General features: G+C 45.9%; 1 protein-coding gene across 2 annotated transcripts; it reads right to left on the bottom strand.

The window, feature by feature from the left end:
• On the bottom strand, positions 1 to 18835 carry SC5D (sterol-C5-desaturase). Of its 2 annotated transcripts, XM_044439612.1 has the most exons (8): positions 18657 to 18835; positions 16735 to 16850; positions 11884 to 12003; positions 11398 to 11569; positions 7660 to 7877; positions 6330 to 6462; positions 5763 to 5863; positions 1 to 4908 (listed from the first exon to the last, which is right to left on the bottom strand). In XM_044439612.1, the coding sequence occupies exons 3-8, from the start codon at positions 11887 to 11889 to the stop codon at positions 4459 to 4461; spliced, it is 1080 nt and encodes a 359-aa protein (XP_044295547.1). In that variant the 5' UTR covers positions 11890 to 12003; positions 16735 to 16850; positions 18657 to 18835; the 3' UTR covers positions 1 to 4458. The 2 variants fall into 2 exon arrangements, with proteins under 2 accessions (XP_044295547.1, XP_044295548.1); XM_044439613.1 differs by lacking the exons at positions 11398 to 11569; positions 11884 to 12003; positions 16735 to 16850; positions 18657 to 18835 and adding an exon at positions 8562 to 8694.
• Between the last annotated feature and the right edge of the window lie 4519 nt (positions 18836 to 23354).

Raw genomic sequence — 23354 nt, 5'->3', positions numbered from 1 at the left:
TTCATCTGAAAGTTTCCTTTATTGTTTACCGCAAGGAGCCATTATGAATGACTGGCAAATGAATCAAAGATCTCACTCAACAGACACTTGGAACCACATCCAGGTTTTCACATTTACAAACACTGTGCAAAAACTTCTGGCATTCTTATATGTTCCAGGGCTTGAACATAACAAGCAGAACATTTGACAGAAACCCAAGCCAACATTATTTGGGGCGGTGCGGGATCCTTTTGGAAAACTTGTTCCTCTAGCACAAGCCGCCGTTTGCTCCTTGCCTTCCTCCTGGAGATTCTGTCGCGCTCGCTTCAAGTCACAGACAGTCGCTCCCTGGCAACAGCAAACATCTTCAAAGAATACCCAGTGGTGTTCAGCTCAGCCTTTTCCAGTCCCCGACTTTCAAGAATTCCTCCCCTGAGTCTTAACCGCCCCTCTGTGATTGCAGTCTCAGGTTGAGAGATGCACGCGAGTACTTTAAGTGGCAGATCTGTCAGCGAGACAGAATTATTCATGATTCTGTGAACAGCATAAATTAAATGAAGGCTGGGCTTTCAACATTTAAAAAAAGGTTCAGCTTTTTGCAGAGTTTCTTTTGCTCTCCCAGCATTCATAAAGCCTTGCATGGCTGAGGGCGGAAGATAAATGGAGTAGATACGTATGAAACTGCTGCTCCTCTTCAGCCGAAGAAGACTGCTCGGTTTCATGTAAAAGGGCTAGCAGGTTTGGCGAGACAAAATGGCCCATCTCCGGAGAGATTACACATACCCTCAACATGGACATGCACATGGCATGGCATGAGTGCAGTCGGGGGTCAGACTAGATGGCCCCCAGGAAGCCCCTTCTGACTTGCTCTGTTTCTATGTAGCATCACAAGAAATTATAAAATGCAACTGATTAAATGAAGATCTTTAGCATCAAATTAGAGACAGTGGCCCCCAGATGGGGCCCAAGCGATGCTGGAAGTCCTACTGATTGCACTGCAGAGGCTTTCGAGCTTCCAGTGCAGAGCAGGGAACACAGTCCTCTCAATGGCCTAAGGTCAGCACTCTAGCCTGGGAGAAGCAGCCCGTACGGTTCTTTGTGCTGGCCGTGTGGCAGAAGGAAGGTCGCTGAAGTCCGGATCCCCATCTTTGGGGCTGGAGCTGCTGCTGATCACAGAATCCAAAATATTCTACTCTGCTCGATATAGGAAATGAGGCCAAGTATTAATACCGCCTTCATTTATTTTTGAATGATCCACTTCCCAGATTAAATGCCATTGACTCTGATGCCCCCAACCTAGCGGGCACATGGACAGCATTGTTGCTGAATGCGGATGACTCCATCTTATTGTCAAATGACAGAAGCGTGGAATAGCAGAGTTGCAAGGGGCCAAGAAGGCCATTGGGTCCAACCTCCTGCTGTTGCAGGACACCAAGTCACACCATCCCGCTCAGAGGGCTGGCAAGTTTCTTTTGGATGTTTCCAGTGTGAGAGAACCCATGACTCTGTCATATTGTTGACAGTGGAAAAACTTTTCCTGTTATCTCGCCTGAATGCTCGTTTCTGCAACTTGAGTTGATCATTCGGTGTCCTACACCCTGGTATCAGCAAGTTGAGATCCTGTTCTTCCGCTTTGTGCCAGCCTTTGAGGTACTTATAGAGAGATACCTTGTCCTTGTCAGTCTTCTCTTCTCAAGGCTGAACATGCCCAGTTCTCTCAGTCTCTCCTCACAGGGTAGTGTTTCCAAACCATGAATCATTTTCGTTGCCCTCCTCCAGACCCTTTCTAATTTTTCTGCATCTTTCTTAAATCTTGGTGCTGAAGATCTCTGCCCACTTAATTTGGCTATAAATTATCCCAAAAGCAAGTTTTTAAGTCTTTTCAAAACAGAAGAGAATTGTATAGCTGAATTCACACTGGGAATCCATTCATAATACCAAAAATGTACTATAAATACCTTGGTATTCATTTTCATCCTAGTTTAAATGACCTGTAATGGTGTTCTGCACACTTGTTGGCACGTAATATCCCACCAGCTTTTCTACTATTCTATTATGAAAAAGTGGCTAATAATGTGGTTTTACAGGTATTTCATACTAAGATCTTATAACTCAACTCACACACAGGTTAGCTGTTTGGGTACACAACACAAGCAATGAAGTTGAAAAGTGTTCTGAAAACAATTCTTAGGGCCCCTTGGTGTGTAGTTAATCCAAAAATTAGATTCAATGCCATAACATAGCAGGCATCTACTCTAAATATAGAGATTAAAATTTGTTTTAACCAACAGCAGTTTTGCTACTGTTCTGGTAAGACTCTTAAACAGCTGGTTGAAGGTTATAAACTGCAAAGTAATTTGGTATTTTTCCATTTGAGCTCTATTCTTTGGGCAAGGAAAAGTTCTTTTAAGATTGCACAATGTGGAATGGCAAAAATCAGAGAACATTGGCAGCTATATTCTGCTTTGGGAATTAAGTTTCCAATTGGAAGTAAACAAGCTAACTAGCTAAATACTGTTTTGGTTTAAAGCCCTTAGGTTACATTCTTACTGGCCCATTCCCACAGTTGCCATGATAGAGAGGAGATTCAGTGTGATCCTTATTGTCCTTGAAGCTCAGGGGATTTGGAGACAAGGATAAATGTTTTGTGAGTATGAGCAGATAACGCGTGTGGCTTTTAGCCTCTAATTTGTTTGCTCTAGCTTACTATTTAGCCAACCAGTCTCTCCAGCTACTGGACAAGTTGCTACATTTTTTCTTGAAGCTGAATTGAAGAGAAGCTTCAAATAACAAGCTTCTGATTTGCTCAGTGTGGGTGATACACTATGTTTCTGAATAATTATTTGCCTTGCTTTTATATGACTGTGTATATTTTGCTCACTTTTTTCAATCTGGTCATGGAATAAAATGCACAGCTTTGGAGTTGGATATTACAGAAAAGCCCTGTAGAAAGAGGGACCCACACAAATGAAAAAGGACAACACTTCTAGATAGAATTAACCTGCACAAGACAAGCATTCAAGAGCACCGTCGACAGCAACAATATATTCTACCTTCACCAGATAAACATTCTTCTTTTCAATGACTTATTTTGTAGGTCTACACAACATTAATAGCAGTCATATTTTCATCTCCCCACCCCTTTTTAAAAAGAGACACAACTTGCCTACTTCAAGAGAAAAAACTAAATATTTCGGAAAACGTATTGATCAAACAAAACTCCTTTTTGTATTATCGCCAGAATTTTATGCATTTGCCTCCATCAAAGCAGGGACATGCAGCATGGCGACTGCTTGGCTGTTTAAATTAGCTTTTTGGGTGTTTAGACTCCAGAATGAAATATGATGAGAAGACAAATCAACTCGGCTCAATCAACAAGTAGGTTTTCGTATGTGAAAACCCACCATGATATTACGGACTCCTGTGACCAGGGCAACAGTATGCATAAAAAGCAGTTCCTGGCGCTCTGCAAAGGAGCCGAGTGCACAAAACAGCCATTAGTGCCACAAACAGATTCATCCCAAGCTTCTTTTCACTCCACAAAAGGGTGTTTTGGGTTCAGAAAGCCCCGTCCCTCCATTCTTAAGCCACCGGCCACTACTCCGATTATTCTGCATAGCTATTCACCTGAACCGTACATCTTACCTTCCCTGGAAAGGCCAGGTTCCCATGCCCATGACACCCTTCAAGATGCAGACTATAGTATTTCTGAATGGATATTAGAGGAATCCTAAAAGTACATCAGCGCTCCTATGCTTTATTTCTGCACTTCCATTGCAATGCTTTCGGCCAAGGGATATTAAAATACCCAGCAAGCATCTATTCTACAACAGCAACACAAGCTAAGCAAACTGCCATGTTGTTGCAACACTTCATCATCAAGAAAGCCCAGAACATTTGAATGACTTTTGGGCCACATGAAACTATTCCTTGCCTCTCACTGCCTCAACAGACAGGTCCCTTCCAAAAATGAGTGCAGCATCCACTAGAAATACTTGTCTCATTGTTTGTCTAATATTCATCCATATAAAGAAAGGAACCCGGCCCCCTCCAAAAATCAAAGTCCCTCTTCTTCCTTGTAAAATGCAATGGCAAAACCAGTTAGTTGCACAACACTGACTTGAGGCATCTTGCTAGAATTACGGGCCAACGACTGGTAAGTGCAGAAAAGAGTTCCAGGGTTAGCTTCAGAAGAAGCAGCAAAGGGTTTTATCTCATGCCAGTGGCATGCCACGTTTCAGTTCCTACATATCATGCAAGAAGAGACAAGAGCCCTCCCTAATTAACATGCCACCATTAATCACAAGCCCAGTCCTCAAAACAGAACTTTTGGATTCTGCATTATTTAATTCCATTATGAAGGTTCCTCATGGATGTCTTTAGTGCCTGAATGCACATGCTGTTATATGCAAAGAATAATTCTATTTCTATACAGCTCTGAATGCATGTGGAACTTTTTAGTCTTGCACAAGGAGGGGCTTATTTGTTTTTTGAATCGCCGCCTAGTCCTTCCTCAGCTGTGTGGCCATTTCTCGAACTGCTCAATTCGCTTTCCTTCCGCTTTTTCAAGCAGCTGTGGGGCCCTTTCCCTTCAAACGAGGACGGGTGTTTGTAGGAGCCCCCGATTCGATCCCAGAGCGTGAAATACTGGCCATAGTTGTAGTCAAAGTACAAGTGGTGGTCAGTGTGATGGGCAGCCCCGTTGATAATCTGCTTCAATATATCAGGAACACGGTAATCCCCATCGTGAATGGAGATGGTCCAGATGTTAACAAAGATATACAGGGCCAGGTAGGTCACCTTGTGCAGAGGAAAAAAGAAAGGATAGATGTGATACGGGGTGCCTTGAAGGAACCCGTCCACCGGATGGAAAGCGTGGCTTGCAAACGGCGTTGGGACCTTCCATAAGTGGTGGGGCTTGTGGAAACGCTGCGGAGGAAATGAGAACAAAAGAACGTGAGAAGAGCCCTCCTGGACCAGGTCCAGCATCCGTCTCGTTCGCCACTCTCTTCACAGATAGGACCGGAGGAAAACAGCACCCCGCCACCCATGCTCCCCAGCAACTGGGGTCACAATGCCTCTGATACTGAAAGCGGCATGCAGCCATCCCGCCTAGGAGCCACGGATAGCTTTCCCCTCCACCAAGGTATCTCGTTTCCCTTTAAAACCATCCCAAGTGGCTACATCCTGCAGAAGCGAATTTCATAGTTTGGCCACGTGATGTACGACAAGGTATTTTCTCTAAGCTGCCCCGGATTTCTCATTGATCCACTTCATGGCATGTTTTCACTGGGTTCTTGCATTGTGAGAGTGAGAAAACAACTCCCTTCACTCACCTTCTTCAGAACTAAACAGTCCCCACTATTGCAACCTTTCCTCATTCAACCAGCCCTGGATCATTTCAGCTATTCTTCTCTTCCCCTTTTCCAAGTCTACAAAGAATTAGTCACTCAGAAGGAAACATGCCAGAGGACTACACCCAGGTAGAAGGTGGGTTGCTGTGTTTTTTCTTTGGCTTTCCTTCAGGCCATCCTAATGACGCACATTTGTTTTATTTTAATATGAACACCCAATAAGCAAAGTTCTTCAAGTCATTCGCAAAAGCTAACCTCTTGGAATACCAGTGATGGTTTTCCACTGCTTTTCGTCTCCAGCATAAACACAGAAAGCACAAGTTTCCAAATGAAATAACCTCATTGCATCTGACGCATGGACTGTGCCTGTTAGACTGGGCACACAGTCTTCCAAGGATGAGCTACTACTTGATGACTGATCAGACTTACCTTATACAGAAGTTTATGGTGAAGAAACCGATGGATCCAGTAAATGCACATGTCAGTGAAGAAGAGAAAAGAGAACATGCTGCCAATGACACCCAGCCAACCTAGCAGAGAGGAGGAAAAAGACACAGCTGGGCAGACTTGCATGACTGACGGAAGCTGCTCATCACCACGAGTCCACCTATGCCTCTCCCTGCCATGCCAGAGCCAAGGGCACCAGCACACTGTGAACCTGCTCCTTCAGGGGGCATGCGCTCCCTGCCAGAACACGCTGGACGTCACGTAGCCGGGCAGGCAAGACACCTCGTGCCTCCTTTCCTGCCCGGATCAAGTCCCCCTTATTGATTGGGCCTCCTCCCGTGCAGTACTAGGCCCACACACTGATTCAGAGCAAGCTGTGCCTCGCCTGACGTGGATGCAAAGGAGAAACGGGGGCTGGGGCCGCATTCCACACACTCGCTATAGCTCAGCCCTGAGACAAGAAAAAGACGCCAGGCATCCAACGCACGGCAAGCTAGATGCAGAAGACAAATGGGAGAGACGCAGCAGGAAGCCAGGCTGCTTCCTCACCATAGGGAGAGTCGCCAACGTGATCATACAGCTTGCTGTACCCTCTGACTTCGGCAAAGAAGATGGCAACCGTGGGGATGCTAATCCATGGCAGTGACTTGAGGGTGTGCTTTATCTCGCGCTGCACTTGATTCTGAATACAAAAGCAGACGTGTCATAACAGAGAAATATTCCCACACTTTGTAGCACTTTAAAATGTTCAAAGCAGGCATGATCTCAGCGGTCCCTCCCACAAGCTGCCAAGCCGAGTGGTGCCGTGAATCCCGGAAAAGAGGGACTGCCCAACACCCGGAAGTTTGGGTGAGTCCTGACTTCCATCTCAGTGCTTATAGCCAGTACACACTGCCTTGGAAGTCTGCTTTTTTTTAGGAAGAGACGCAATCTAATCTGCTACAAAGCAGCCAATGGGGTATTTGTTCTTCTGTGTGAGGAACTGGTAGGAAGGCTTTATCAGGCAGCTTAGGCTTATTAGATCTGAAAAGGGAGAAGGAAACCTTCACCCCACCACTGTTTGGGGTCAGGTTGGCTGAGAGATCCCCTCCACCTGTTCAAGCACATTTTGTTAACTACCCATGAGACAGTGCAGCTGTTTTCTTAGGGCTGTTGTCGTGCTTTGGGACTGCTCCTACAGGGAATGGATTTATACCATCGCAAAGCTGTGGGACCCTGGTTTCCCCCTTTGATCCTTAGAGGTGCATGAACTTTTCAAATGAGGGTTTCTGTAGGAGGTCTACCAGAGTGCCCAATCCCAGCTGCTAAGACAGTCTTCAGAAGCTCTTCTCAGAGACCACTGAGCACACTGGTTAAACACACTTAACCTAAATGGATTACACTAAGTTTAAATCGATTACAGTTGAAACATTCAGAGTTCAATGCTGAGTTCAACTTGACTATGTTGGACAGGATGCAAAGAGCTTTAAATTGGCTCTTCCCCACAGCAAGTTTCCTGCCAAGCCATTTATAAGGATCCAGCGATCCCCCAACACAGCATATGATGGTACAGGATGCTGTGGCTGGAAGATAAAATTCAGAAAAACCTACCTATATACAGAAATTTAAGGAGGCATGTGCTGGACCCTTTGGATCCTGCCCATATGTCACAACCATAAATCATATGAGTAAGAAGCATTGTACTGGCATATTATATTGTACTTTATGAGCTGGGGCACCCCAGCTCTAGCTGTGGAGGAGGACTGAACTATTAACAGCAGCAGCAACAACAGGGTACAGTAACCTATTTTTCCGCATGTGAGTTTCTGCTCTTCATCAGACATGGATACTTCGGTTCACCTGAGTGCTGAACTGAGAAATCAGAAGGTTGTTTACTTACCTCTAAAAACTGGGGGTGTTCCTTCAGTGAGTGATCAAAAATGAAGTAGTAGCTAAAGCTACCAACCAGAAAGTAAATAACAAGGGCACCTAGGTTTGTTACGACAAACAGACTAATAATCTGTCGGAAAGGGTCATCTTCTGGCCATGTGGCTGGATAAACATATGGCGTCAAAACAGAGCGATCTGCATAAGCCAGGACAAGATCCATTGTTGTACCTGCACAAGATTGCCAAGAAAGAGAAAGGGGGATACATTAAACTACAGTGAAGACACAAGTGGGAGCCACAAAAATGTAGATAAACTCCTGGCTCAGTTTCCGAGTGCATTTCAAGTTCACAAACTTTGCTTCAGTAGGTAGAGTTTTCAACAACAACAGGAACAGCCATAGCTTTGCAAATAAAACCACTGCCAATCTTTTGAGAAAGACAAAATTATTTCCCCCATAAACAAGTGTGGCTAATAAGCAGAGGCAAGGAAGCTACTGAAAGCAAGAAGCCTTTCTTTCCAAACACGACCCGTCATTTAAATGAGGGAAGAAAAGGCTGAGCATAAAATTCTTGCAAAACGAATTTTACTGAATGGTCAAGCAAACGTGGGGAAGTGGAGAGAGAGAAACAGACTGCTAACAACATTAAAGCAAGCAAGATAAATTTGCATGCACCAAGAAGCAGAAAACCAGCGGTTGGGGGGGGGGGTCCAGATCAAGCTCGCAACGCACGCAGCTGTGCTGTCCCTGCACAGCCGCTCCTCTGGGAACAAGCCCCCCGGGGGCGAAGCGGCGCTCCCTTTCCCGGACCAGAGCTGCACCAGGCGGCCCCCGCACGGCCCGCGTCGGGACGGAAAGGGCGCGCCCGCCCCTCGCAGCGAAGCCCGTCCCGCGACACGCGACGGCACACGTACCTGCGGCGCACGTCCGAGGGGGCGACTCAAGGGCGGGGGGCCAGGAGGACGACTAGCAGGAGGCGTCCGCCCGGGGCATTCTGGGACGCTCGCTCGCCCGCCTCCCTCGCAAAAGAGCCCAGGGGACGCCAGTCCCGAGAGGCGCAGGAGCGCGAGCCAGGTACGGCGGGGGCGCGGCCTCGCGGGAGGGTCGCCGCCGGCTCTCGCCCAATGGCCGAGGAGGAAAGGCGGGACTAGGGCGGAGCCGAGCTTGTAGCCTGATGAAACGTCACCTTTGCCCAGCGCGGAATCGCGCGACGCTGTAGCTTGGAAGGCGCCCCGCGGTTGGACGAGGGCTGCAGGGCGGGGCGGGGCCGCGGGCGGGGGGAGGGTGGGATGAGCCAGTGGGGTGAGGATGAGGGGCGGGGGCTTCGCAGGAGTCGCCGAGGGGGCGCCCGCGGGCCCCTCCAAGGCGGGCGCCAGGATGCGGGATGCAGTCCCAAGACACAAACTTATTTTTTGCACAGAAAAGGGGTGGGGGGAGCAGCTCTGCAACACCTGGCAGGTCCCAGCAAAATATGCACAGGACTCTGCGCGAAATCACTGCTAGGATCACATGCGCCTCTTGTGCACGCGCAAAGGAGGTGAAGGAAACATTGTTCCAGGTTGAGGAGAAGCCAGGTGTGCTGCATGGCATTGTGCGCCCCCTGAATTCCGGTGCTCCCCTCCCTCATGGTCTTCACATCTCATGGGAGCATTAAAGTGCCTTTTGGCAGCTTAGAGCGCGAAATTATGCATATTTAGAAAGAAAGTCATCCTACAATTCCTAGCATTCCCCAGACAGCCAGACTATAAGATTTCCATCTTTTTTCCATTTAAATAGGATTGCTTGCAAGCCCTATTAATCCTTTTCCCATTTCAATTAACATTTAATTAATATTTTCCTTTCTACTGGATTTGAACACTTAGAGAGATCCCTCTAAAAAGTTAGGAAGGAAATGATTACAGTAGAATTAGCTCCTGGTAAGAGTACATGGGCACACAGCCTAAATTAATAGTAAACTTTTTACATGCAATGGAGGCATGACCCATAAGTATAACATACAGGGCTTTCATTCTGTCTTCATAGACTATTTTACAAACCAGCAGGAAAAGATCGAAAGCAAATATTCACAGAGAGCTCATGACAGGATTGGAATTTTAAACATCTTGGCTGTTTCCTTAAGAACAGGACTTTCCACCCATCAAAGGCATGTACAACAATAACAACACAGAATAACACTGAGAAATCATGGAGCTGGCAGTTATTACTTTCATGATTCATTTATATACCTTCTCATAGCTGGAGGAGGGCTTTCTCTGTGGTGGCGCCCCATCTGTGGAATGCATTCCCCAGAGAGGTACGCCTGGCACTGTCGTCATTTGTTTTTCGGCGCCAGGCTAAGACCTTTTTATTTAAAAAATATTTTAATAATGCTTAATATCTGTAGGTTTTAATTGTGCAGCCAGGGTGTTTCCGGATGTTAATTGTATTGATTTTATTTTGTACTATATTTATTCATGTGAGCCATCCCAAGGCTATAAGCGATGGGATGGCATACATACACTCTAAATAAAATAAAATTAAATAATAGCCAAGCTTTCTGGATGGCTTACAACAACTAAAATGGAGACCTGACTTGCAAGGTGAGATTTACTCATTTTCAGCCAATAGAATCTGTTGGTGAATAAGCCTGGATAAAATTGGCTGGTGGATAAAAGTCCCAAAGGTAATCAGTTTCCCCAGCCGTTTAGGACTTTAAAGGGAAGAGCATCAGCAGCTTGAATTTGGCTTGGAAACAAACATGGATCTATCTATCTATCTATCTATCTATCTATCTATTTATTTATTAAAACATTTCTATGCCGCCCCTTGCCAACATCTAATTCGACCTAGATTACTGAAAGATGGCTCCATCTTGCTGGTCAGAAATCTTGCAGTCAGAAATCTAGGAGTCAGATTCTGCACTAAGATAGTGACTAATGGGTCATTGTTCAATTTAAGGGGGAAGGTTTGTGAAGGTAGAAGATAAGCAGAGCCAAGAAGAAACTCTGTCATTCTCTACCTGCCCACCAGAGCAAATGCTTTCCAATAATTATTTTTAAAATTTTTGAAGGGGGCACTGTCATGGAGGTATGCCACACTGCACTCAGATTGGGGATCTCTATATTATAGAATATGCTTATTTGACCCCCATAGTTATTCAAGATTCATTGGCCAAATTATAGAACCATAAACACCCTACCTGCCCGATAATTCACTGAGCGGTCCTGCTTTTTAATATAATTGTATACAAGAATCCAAAACGACACACAAGCTTTTGATTTTTGGACACAAGCAAGATTTCTAACACAGCTGGTAACACGGGATTGAAAAGCTTGACCTTTCCAGCATCTGCGCTGTTGCAGAAAATCTTGCTCATGAAATATAACAGGAGATGCTTAGCTTTTGCTCAGCCGAAGTATGTACTGTTGCATTACACTTACAGGCAGGGGCAGTATTAGGAGCCAGGGCAGCGGGAGATGAAGTGGAGGTGGACAAAAAGCCAGCTAGCCAAGTGAGATGGGATGACAGAGAGATTACCTGGGCTCCTAAACCTTTCTTTGCAAATATGCTCATGACCAGCATGATTGTGGACCAGGTGGACCCTTCCCCCGCTTGAGATTCAGGGCTCCAGCCCTAGTGGGATCTCCCCTAGCTCTGGCTCTGATTGTGTGTGCCGCCTATGACTTCTTTGCACAAAAACCATGAGCTTGCGAGGCCTGCCCTGGGGGAATCTGGCAGTAGAAGTCCCCCCCTGCAGTGAACCCCACTCACCTCTCAACCAAAGCAGCGAGAGGAGTGCAGGCAGGCTGGGATCACGCAGTTCTCCTGGATTCTGCGCCGTGTGGGGTGGAGCTGGAACTGGAGCTGCGAGTTGCTGACGCAGCTGCTTGTAGGCCACCGGGAGAGGTGAAGTCCAAGTCAGAAGGCAGGAAAGATGCCAGAGCTGGAGGAGAGAAAGGAAGTGGCTCTGAGTGCAGAATAAGAACCGACGGCAGGCCAGCCGACCGCTGCTCACACATAGTCCAGAGCCACCCTATTCTGTTGCGCATAGATTTCCATGTGTTGCATCTCTCCAGCCAGCTCCCCAGTGTTTGCATAGTAGCGTTCCCAAGAGCCACTATGGCACAGGCAGTTTGCTCCTGAAAAGGTGCTGGGCTTAAGTGGGTAGACACTGCAAAGGAGGCTATTCCAATCCCTATCACCCCTCCTTTAGTTGGGCTTGTTAGTTCCTTTCCCACACGGCATTTCTTGAGTTACCTGCATGTCTCTGGCACGCCTCTGTGAAAAATGATCCTGGCAGGGTACCGCTCCTAACTTTATTATTCCTACTGCCACTCCTGCACCTTCCTTATGAACTGGAGAATCTCTCCCACATTCCTAATCAAGAAAAAGATATTCAGGAAGGGTTACACACCCGTCCTTACATACACAGGTGCCAACCCAGTGTAGCACGACTGCTTTCCAGTATCCATTGGGCCTCCTCTTGTGACCTGAGATATATCACGCTTCCTCCCAGTCATGTTAACCAGTCCATGCCAAAAGCGCACCCAAGAGAAACGCCTTGTTGAACTTGCGTGCTTCAAACCCATTGCTTGCCTTGGTTAAAGCAAAATGTGCCTTCTGATGGCGTTTGTCCAGTGAGAACATGGTATCACACAAATATTTACAGAGATGGTACCCCCTCCCCCACATACATAAATACAAAAATGTCCCAAATCCATTACATATACGTGCAATTTGAACTAGCACCCTTTACAATCAAACAATCAATGCTTATTCATCTTGATGAGCATGACTGCTTATGCTCACAGCAAGAAAAATTAAAAAAAAAACCCTGGCCATTTCATGGGGCTAGCAAATGGGCTTAGCCACCCCCCCCCCACAAACATTAGGTTGCTGTAAGGAAAACTCTCCTTAGCACCATCAATATTCCTTTCTTGTACAAAACACTCTCCATAGCTATCTTTCCTTGTAAAATTTAGAGCCTGATCAAAATACTTGGCAACATTGCAAAAAGGAAAAGGGACACCAAAAAAACCCCAAAAAAACTCCTGGTAGTCACCACAAACAATTAATGCATCCCTACAATACCGTTTCTGGAAGGTTTCCTTCCCTTAAAAAAATCCCCCTAGCCTCCCCATTGAGAGTGCTCAAGGATCCTTTGTTTCAACTCAATCCCTTCCCATGCAGAATTTTTCCTTGAGGCAATACAGGCTTTGAACACTCAAAGAACCTCCAATCTCTCACCTCAGTTGCAATACCTTACTGTCCCCCTCCCTTTAAGATTTAACCCCCCCCCCCGATATTCCCTTTTAGAGTTTTCTAGACAATCCAGATCCCATCCAGAAAAGCAGTGCAAGCCTGTCCCCAACTTGTGGCTGGAAGCAGCACTGCCCCAAAGCACTTTGAACTCTACACATGCTCAGAGACTCCTGTGTGAGTGCTCCCTCTGCAATACTCACAAAATGGTGGTATCTTTTGCCAGAGCATTCCCCTTTCTTGGCTGTGTGGGGATGGCCAAGCCCACAGAGTCAAAAGTCAAGCTTGCTTATTTGTAAGCAGGAAGCCACTCAGTTAACATCCAGCCATTTTGCCTATGTGCCGGCTCTCTCGCACTCTGCCTGCCCCCCCCCCCACTTCTTTTCTTGTTGAAAAGGGAGTTTTCTCCCTTTTTTCTCTTTCATTCCCCTCGTTCCAAATCACCCCCCCCTTTCCTATCAACACACCATGTTCTTGGTATCCCCCCAAATTGTTCCTATTCTTGAGTCATTTATGCATGCCATATCTCATTTTCACATTTCATGGTCTGAAAGAGACTAACAATAATAGAAGCATTAACTCATAACAGCAACATGGTAATCCAGGATAAACTAAAAATAGATAGCTACAGAAGGAGTTTGAAGCATAAAAGACCATTATACCAAAAGTTACAGATTCTCCCTAAAAGCCTCAGTGAACTAGAAGGTTTTAACCTAATGCCTAAAGAACAGTAATTGCTGGAAACCGCTTACCTTGCCTGAGAAGGACTTCCTATAAACAGGGGCCAACACCAAGAAGTCTTCCTCCCTTCATGATCAGAATTATCCACACAAACCATCTCTCAAAGCCATGCACCACCTCCTTCAGAATGAAATGTCCTCCTTGGTCCAGTTATGATGCATTTTTCTGTGTTCTTTAAATATTTTTAAGCCTTTTCAATTCACTATTGAGATGGTTGATTGCTTGGTCAAAATGGCCTATGGATTCTGCTCCAGGCTTTGATTTGATTCTTTTCCGCAGATTTCTGAAGCGTTGCAAATGCATTTACGGAACAGCTGAGTTACCATGTAACAAAACACTCAGCCTAGCAACAAGAAGGGAGTGAAAGAGCTTTCACCGAAAAGGACTGTATTCTTTCTTTCTTGATTCAGGTTGAACGGCATTTTATTCTCTATAGTTCTTCTCGGATCTTATGACCCTGAGAAGACCCCTAGTTTGCTTCCCGCTGTGCCAGTTGGATAATCCTTAAAACACCAGGCGCAAGGAGCTGTGGCCACAGTGTTTACTGAAGCCCTGGCCACTTTTCTTAAGGTATGAGGCAGCCAGCTGGTCTCCCCTCCTGGTCTCCCCACCCGCCCTCCTTTCTGTATCCTGCTACCCACTCAAAGGCAATGCATCTTTTGCAAAGTGCTTCCTGTCTTCAATTATTTGTGTGCGTTTTCATGGCAATCGTTCAGGGGCATTTGCCATGGTTTCCTTCAATTTCCTACTTCGAGGGGGCTGGAAAATCATCTTAACAGTTTAAACAGTGTTGGCCACCACTGTGGAAAGTTGCAGTAGAATCGGTAGTCCAACTAGGGAGTTTTAGACCCTCAGCGTCCTGACCTGGGGTGGGGTCTTTATACGGCCTTGTGTGATAATTTGGTTGAGAAACACATGCTATTTCTCTTCCTATCCAATTGCTGTTCTGTACTCTATAAGGCATGCTAGGGAAAGGTGAAGGCATATGAAGAAGGGGAAGGCCAATTATGGGGTGGATTGATCCTATAAAGGGAGCGGCAGACCTGAGTTTACAAGGGCTGAGCAGGGCTGTCCAGGACAGGACCCTTCGGGGACAGTAGGTTCACCATAAGTTGGAGATAACTTCACAGCACGTGCCACCAGCAACTTCCCTTATATGTTAGAATGCTTGCAAAATAACAAACAAAAACTCTGCAGGTGCAATCACACATGTAGTTGTTGTTAGTCACGAAGTGTCCGACCCATCGCGACCCCATAGACAACATTCCTCCAGGCCTTCCTGTCCTCCACCATCCCCTGGAGTCCACTTAAGCTCACAAATCGCACATTTAAGTCCTCTTCAATGAACAGCACCTGTGTGGTGACTGGAACAATTAAGGATTTATTTCTGCTACCCGAAGGCACTTTCTGGGTCGTTATTTTGATTTCCCCTGACCTTTGGCATCCTGGTCTTTCCCGCTTATGTCAGAGCCTAGCAGGACACGGAATGGCCCGTTTATTGCCATTTATTTTCACAGAAGGATCTGCGTACTGTACCTGTCACGAGGAGGGAAAATGCTGCACCTTTCCTGGGAGAAATTAAAGCGTGCTTTTTAATAAGCACACTGCAATGGGTCAGTTACAGAAAGAGCTGAGCTTTGAGGACTACACAGTGCATAATGTTGGGACCACTCTCAGCGATGCTCAGAGCAGTCTTACTGAAATCTCACTTCAGTGAGTGCTTTCTAAGAATGACCAACTTGCTAACTAGGCTACTGTTGCAACAGTACTTGTACAAGAGGAGTTCACAAGCGCTCTGCCCAGAAAAGCACAGGCTTTTTGGTGTTTTTCAGAGCCCTCTAGATCAAGACCAAAGGGTGAAGCTTATAACTTCCTTTTCCCAGGCCTTCCAGTTATGGAGAACCTCCCTCCACCCTCACTGGGCTTGTTGTCAGTAACAGCAAGAAGGAATCTGTCTAGGGATGTGGTCAGAACTGCTGTGACGGATTTTGCCGATGAGTACCTCTACAGTGCTGCTGTTTTCAACAGCATGGATGAAATAGTGACCGAAGTAATCCATGCAGCATTGCCAGACCTGGTGAGTGAGAGAATGGACGTTCTTCTCTATGGAAATGTTTGGAAGAAATACAAGCCTACTGTATTCCTCTGATACTCTGTGCCCATTTCCTGTTGGTTCAGATCCAAGAAGCACAACAAGAACTGGACCGGGAGGAGATCCTTGATGAAATCGTCTCATGCGTTGTTGAACAGGAAGCAAAAGCTGTCGTTCTGTCTGCCCTTCGCGAATGTCATGCTGACATATTTAAGTTACAGGAGCAAGAGGTAAATCGAGAGCCTAGGAAGAGCGGTGCTGAATCAGATCCATGTTGGAAGCTTCTTGGAAGCTCACAAGCAGATGGAGGGAACTTCTGAACGTGTATATTTGCTTTAGTCCAGCTCAGCCTTCCCATAAGCTGTCCTGCTTTGGGCAGCAGACTTAGGCTGTTACAGGGGCTGGCAAAGAGGTATTTAATTCCTCGTATTGCCAGGAGAGATGGGATTTTCTGTCTTAGATGGGAAGGTAACTTGGCTGGCCTTGGATACTCTGCTCTTTGGCTGGATTGGGTGTGAGAATAGCTTCATGCTCAAACTGCAAAACAACCAAGAGCACACACTTAGAAATAACTCCAGGGATGCAGTGGCCTGGGACTTGGCTGGCACTGCATCAGCCGTGATGATTTGGACAGGGCAAGTGTCCCCATGAAGATGGTACATGCTGGATAAAATCTGAGACTCACCCCCAGCATGGAAAAAGGCCAAATGAGCAGTGCAAGTAATAATTCTCCCATACTACCTTCTGGAGTCAGCCATCCAAATATGAGTGGGACCCCTGCAGTGCAAGCCTTTCAACTCCCAACCCAGGCAGCTTATCCAGAAGGAGACCATGGTTTGGTGGTATTGAAAGATGCTGACCGGTCCAGGAGAATCAACAGTGTCCCTCTTCCATCTAAGGTCATCTAACAGGGCAACCAAGGCAGTCTCTGATCTGACCAAGGGAATGTTGGCTACTGGCCTATTGTTGCTTTCAGTCAGCTCAAGAGTAGGCTTTTAAATAAATGGCTTAATTACCTTTGAAGAGGCTGTCTCCTCTTCCTGCCCACCACCATCTTCAGAAGCACTAGCCTTTGGGCGCAATTTCACTATCAGGGTTCAGCCCAGACTCTTGTCCTTCATGTTCTAAGACCCTGGAGAGAGAGGCGGGGGGGGGGGGGGAGAGATTGCTGTCATAGTCAGGCACAAGGCAGAGGTCTGCCTCTGCTGATTTGTATAAGAGACATAAGTTGCATAAGTTTCCCTCATTTGCCAGGGTGATTGCTATAAATTAGCATCTTTGCATTATGTCGATGATGAGCTACACAACATTGCAATGCAGGCATCCTTGTTGTTGCTGTTGTTGTTAGTCGCGAAGCCGTGTCCCACCCATCGCGACCCCATGGACAGCATTCCTCCAGGCCTTTCTGTCCTCCACCATCCCCCAGAGTCCACTTAAGCTCACGCCGACTGCCCCAGTGACTCCATCCAGCCACCTCATCCTCTGCCGTCCCCTCCTCCTTTTGCCATCTATTGTTCCCAGCATTAGGCTCTTCTCCAGGGAGTCCTTCCTTCTCATTAGGTGGTCAAAGTATTTGAGTTTCATCTTCAGTACCTGGCCTTCTAAAGAGCAGTCAGGGTTGATCTGTTCTAAAACTGACTGGTTTGATCACCTTGTGGTCCAAGGGACTCGCAGGAGTCTCCTCCAGCACCACAATTCAAGGGCCTCAATCCTTCGGCGCTCAGCCTTCCTTATGGTCCAGCTTTCGCAGCCATACATTGCAACTGGGAAAACCATAGCCTTGACTATACGCACTTTTGTTGGCAGGGTGATGTCTCTGCTTTTTAGTGTGCTGTCTAGATTTGCCATAGCTTTCCTCCCCAGGAGCAAGCATCTTTTAATTTCTTGGCTGCAGTCCCCGTCTGCTGTGATCTTGGAACCCAGGAAAATAAAATCTGTCACTACCTCCATTTCTTCCCCATTTATTTGCCAGGAAGTGAGAGGACTGGATGCCATGATCTTAGTTTTCTTAATATTGAGTTTCAAGCCAGCTTTTGCGCTCTCCTCCTTCACCTGCATCAAGAGGCTCTTTAGTTCCTCTTCGCTTTCTGCCATGAGAGTGGTATCATCTGCATATCTGAGGTTGTTGATATTTCTCCCTGCAATCTTAATTCCAACTGGTGATTCATCTAGCCCCACCTTTCTCATGATGTGCTCTGCATATAAGTTAAATAGGCAGGGTGACAATATACAGCCTTGCCAAACTCCTTTCTCAATTTTGAATCAATCAGTGGTTCCATGTCCAGCTCTCACTGGTGCTTCTTGACCCACATATAGGTTTCTCAAGAGACAAATAAGAAGGTCTGGGACTCCCATCTCTTTTAGAACTTGCCACAATTTGTTGTGATCCACACAATCAATCAATCAATCAATCAATCAATACACACACACACACACGCATATAATTATAATATTATTATAATCTGCTTCATTCTTTGGCCTGAGTTATAGATAAATGATGGCTTGCAACTTAATTTTAAGGTGTGTGTGTTTCTGATCATTAGCAAATTCCATAACTCCCATTTGGAAGTGAGATGGAGGCTGAATTAGTTCAGTGGAGGTGGAATGGGGTGGAAAAAGCTTTTGGGGTCCAGAGCCTCACAAACAGGTGGCTGGGTACAGCATAAAGGATTTACAAATGAGAAAACGGTAAAAACAATGTTGTGTTTCATATTTTTGTAAAATTTGAGGTGGACATCTGATAGCATTGTCATTGGAGCTTTATTATAAGAAACTTATTTGCAACTTTTTTAGGGGGCCCAGCTCCCATCCTGTGTGTATTTAAGCCCCCTGGAGACAGCTTATTATTATTTTCCCTATCATTGCCAGCTCTCCCAACTTCAGTTGCTTCAGGCTGCTGAAGTGGCACAAACTGGTAAAGAAATTATGTTATACTCACTGTTGCAAATTATCTTTGCTGAACCTTTGAACCATCATTGAGCATTCTTGGAGGAAGTGAACAACCACTCTTGGAAAGCGTTGGTCTCATCTCTTAGTGAAATTAGTCCTTTCTGAATCTGACATGACGAGATTGAGGAAGAAACTTGCTAAAAGGTTTTCGAGGCAGATTGTTTGGCATCTCCCTCCAGATGGACAGAACTAGATCCGATTTCTACAACAGCGCTGTAGTATAACAATTTCCCGTCCATGCCTCCTGTCCTACCTTGTCATTTAAAGAAATGGCAGAAATTCAGGGGTGAGGTGAACTTTACCAAAACTTGGGTAAGCCTTGATGGCTTCAGTTGCATTAGAAAGCAGATACATTTTGAGCGTACCTGTCCTTGTGGTTTAAAACAGGTCAAAGATCTTGCAACATGTTCCCATTTATATGTGATGCTAAAAGCTCGATCCTGTGCATGTTTAGGCAGAAAAGAAGATCTACAACTCCTTGGATTCCACAGCCGGAATGCCTGGTGGGAGATTGGTCTTCCATCTTTGGAGGCCAGCTGTGCCAGATGCAAGGGCAGAGCGGGGAATCCCTGAAGGCAATGTCAGGAGGCTGTAGAACTGCACCTTATAAATTCAAATTTATACATGCTTGAATTTTCAATGAGAGAGAAGTCGAACCTTGCACAATCTGCTGAGCGTTTGCTTTTACTTGAACAGATTGGGTGTCATGTATCAGGTTAAGTGTGAGTCACTTCTTAGTCAAATATATCACATGTCACAGTTAAATGACCCATTAATACTGACCAAGAATGCTTATAATTATGGCCAGTGATTTCAGCTGAATTTAGAGGCACCTAGTTTGTGCTGAGCTGCGGTTATTATTAGTGCTCGATTTTAGCTGCAAACTGCAGTCAGTTCCAGAGGGAAATCAACCCATCCCAAATGCATGCCATATGCGTGAAATATAATTTTTGTTTCCTAACAATTCTCAGGAAACTGACACATTTCTGTTATGATTTTTTAAAAACCTGAAACATTATCAAAACTCACGCTGGTGCTAGCAGTCAGAACTTGCATTTGGCTTTCCAACCAAGTGCAGCCACTGGAGTGGTGGATGGGGGAATTTTATTCACAGGGAAAGGTTTATACTCTATAAAAATAAAATGGGGTGCCTCTTTCTTTTCCCACCCTCTTTTGTGCCACAGGTTGCAACATCTGCTGCTAAACAGCTTCTTGACATTTTTCTCCTGGAGTGTGCAATAGGGAAGATGAGCTTGCGGGCTTCTACATTCTCTGGGAAAGAGCACTCATGCGTGGTTTTGGATAGTAAGTGTTGAGCACCCATGGGGGATGGGGATGGAGGCTCAAGTGCCTGTAACTTTATGTATTTTATTATTTTATTTAAAATTTCTCTATGCTGTCCATTACGAAAAAAAAGTCTCTGGATGGCTTACAAGGAACAAAAAAAACAAGAAACAAAAACTCTGCAGGAAGCCATTCTGACTTGGATTTATGTAATCCTGGAAGCAAGCACTCAGTAGCTGGTGGAGATGTGAGCTTTGATTACATTCCTGAAGAAGGTTGCAAAGGCATGAGTTATACTGGCTGGGCTTGCACAGAGCTAATGGCCGTATTTATGGTACAGACTTGAAGCAGCATAATAATGAGTTTGCTTAGTGGCTGTCGATGAAATGATGAAAAAGAGGGCATCGCTTCGCATCAAATGTGTATCTGTTGATCTATATGCATGGATGTACACTTAAAGATAATTAGTATAATTTAAATAGAACTGCGGTATCTCCCAGCACCGTACAGAAGACTGGTCAGGTGGCATGCATGCTTACTTTGCCTGTTCGGTTATCCAGGATCAACTGTGGATTGGTGGTCCAAAGTCCTCTTCTTCTTATGGCTCTTGATGTTTAAACCAGACTTGGACAGGACTGCCCAAGTCTGGTTTATATTGCTGTGGAGCCGGCCACTTCAGACCTGTGGGCACAATTAGGAATTTATGAAAATGCTGTGGGTATGTACCACCACAGAAGGTTAATTGGTAGATAGCCACTTGTGTTCCTAGAGGAGATCAACCCTGACTGCTCTTGAGAAGGCCAGATCCTGAAGATGAAACTCAAACACTTTGGCCACCTAAAGAGAAGGAAGGACTCCCTGGAGAAGAGCCTAATGCTGGGAACAATAGATGGCAAAAGAAGAAGGGGACGGCAGAGGATGAGGTGGCTGGATGGAGTCACAGAAGCAGTCGGTGTGAGCTTAAGTGGACTCCAGGGGATGGTGGAAGACAGGAAGGCCTGGAGGAGTGTTGTCTATGGGGTCGTGATGGGTCGGATACGACTTCGCGACTAACAACAACAGCCACTTGTGTATCTACCTCTTGTATCTCAGGCCCTGTGTAATTCAGCAAAATGTTTGTTCTATATCTACTGGACACTGAAATGTCTCTTTCATAAGGGATTGTCCAATTTCGCTTAACTGCTGCTGGTGCAATCCCATTAATGCTTCTTGGAACATGTGTTTTTCTCAATAGTTGCCTCTTTTGGGGAGGAGGTTATTACGGCAATAAATGCTGTGTGGGAACAGTCTCACATATACACTGATGTGCATGCTCTTTTAGATTATTTACCTGCTTCATGGGAAGTAAGAAACAGGCATTGTAAATGGAATCCCCACGCAATGTTGCGAACTAAAAGGCTGGTACTATAACATTGGGAAGATAAAACGCTCACTCCCTATAATACAATGGGCGTGGGGAGATCTGCAGTTCAGTCCCCGCGTGGCCACGATGCTCCTTGGGCAACTCTGGGCCAGTCGCTGCCTCCTAGCCTCACTGGGAGGCTTGTTGTGAAGGGAGCATGGAGAGGGGTCGGACAGCCACTCCTCCTTGCGCTCCTTGGAGGAAAGGGCAAGATACGCATGGAAATAACCACATTCATGGCTCTCAGAGCCATTTGCCCCCACTGTGCATGGCAGGTGGAGACTGGGAAGAGAGTTTCCAACTGGGACCGTGCTGGGACCAACGATCCAACACACACCATGCTCCTGAGCTGCCCCACCCCTCATGCAAGTTGTTCCTTCCGACTCACCAGCCAAACGAAGTACTTGCCTGTGTTTCCCTCCAGGTTTGATGCTTGGTATTCTCCTCAAGCAGTTCTTTAGTATTCAGCAGCACCAGCGAGCAACCTCTGAGAACATTCCCTTGGGAGATTTCCATCTGAAAGCTTTCACCAAGGTGGTAAGTAGGCTCATATTTTCTAAAAGCTGGGTTGCTTGGTTTGCCTTGGATCTTCCCTGCCCAGTGACATCCTCTGCAGGAAAGCGCATCCACATGGCTTTGCACCAGGGCAGGAGCGGTGCCAGTAAAGGCCGGGTGCAACAGGTAGCAAGTGCTGGAGAGACGCAGCCCGTGACCATGGGTAGCTGCATTCATTTCCCTCTCTTTACTAAGCAGAGACGATTGCATCTTCTTACATTAAAGCCGATCTCTGTTGATGGTTTTGAATTCTTCTTAAACTTCGTAGTGCTGAAGATTAGCCAGACATTCCACTTCTGGCCACTGGTTTTAGGCAGGAGCACAAAACCAGGTGTCCATGAGGCATGCAGGGAGGAGAGGTTCAGATACTTACCCTCCATAGGGTTGCTGCTGCATCTATCTAGTAAAACCCAACAACCGTCTTGCCCTCAGGACCAATCTCTTGCTACTGGAAGCAAGTTCTATTCCAGTAAGTAGAATCCAGATTGCGATCTCACATCCTGCTGGACTTGCCGGGGCTTACTTCTGATTATGCAGCTGCAGGATTGCACTGTACTTTCCAAAGAAATACGGAAGCCTCTGCATCCCCTGCCACCATAACCTCCAGACTGGAAATGCCGGGAGTTGAACCTGGGGACTTCTGCGTCCAAAGTACCCACAAACAGTGGCCTTTTCCCAGTGCACCATACCATTCATTATTATTATTATTATTATTATTATTATTATTATTATTATTATTATCATCATTATTATTATTATAACATTTCTATGCCGCCCCTTGCCGAAACCTCGGGGTGGCTTATCACTACTGTTATTTCTTTTGTCTCTTTTTCTTAATTCTGTACCATCCATTAGCCACAGCTCTTTGGCTGGTCCACAGAAATCATAAAGCACAGGCCAAATTTAAACCAATTTAAATAGTTGAAATAATTTCAGTTAGATATTAGACCTGATCAGTGCTGCTGCTTTAACTGACCTATCATAGGCTTTAGGAGGGGAGAACAGGTTTAACCTGGTGCTGGAAGGAGAACAGCATTGGCGCCCGACAGGTGGGTAGACTCTTCTAGGACTGGGGGGCAGGGGGCCAACACACAGAAGGCCCTTTTCCTTTCTGTCCCCTTCTGGGACTGTTGCCCTGAGCCCTGCATGGTTTTATGGGTTAAAACATGCAGGCAATGTGCATTGCCAAGACGGGAATGAGAAAACAGGTCTGGGGTGCAACAACGGACCGCCCTAGTTCAAAGTGCAGGAGTCATGGGTGAATCCTCCCTGGATGTAGAAACTAGACCACCAAGGAGTAGGAAGAGTTAGAAACGTTCTTCATGATATACTCATTTTTAATTGCATGGGGTTTTTACCCAGAGGAGCAGGCAAAACTGGTATAATGCAACCACTCTGATTTCTGCTACTGCCTCAGTTGAGCAGGATGATGACTTTGGACTGAGG

Source organism: Varanus komodoensis, unplaced genomic scaffold (assembly GCF_004798865.1).
Source record: "Varanus komodoensis strain SLA01 unplaced genomic scaffold, ASM479886v1 scaffold35, whole genome shotgun sequence".
Classification (NCBI taxonomy): Eukaryota; Metazoa; Chordata; class Lepidosauria; order Squamata; family Varanidae; genus Varanus; species Varanus komodoensis.
Note: the sequence above shows the minus strand (reverse complement) of the source record. Positions and strands in the feature narration are given on the sequence as shown.

Excerpts from the sequence above, each read along its gene's own strand:
- SC5D (XM_044439612.1), bottom strand. Across the intron at positions 7,878-11,397 it reads CTCGCTGCTTTGGTTGAGAG|GTACAACAATGGATCTTGTC; the intron begins GTGAGTGGGGTT and ends AATCTTGTGCAG. Across the intron at positions 4,909-5,762 it reads ACCATAAACTTCTGTATAAG|CGTTTCCACAAGCCCCACCA; the intron begins GTAAGTCTGATC and ends TTTCCTCCGCAG.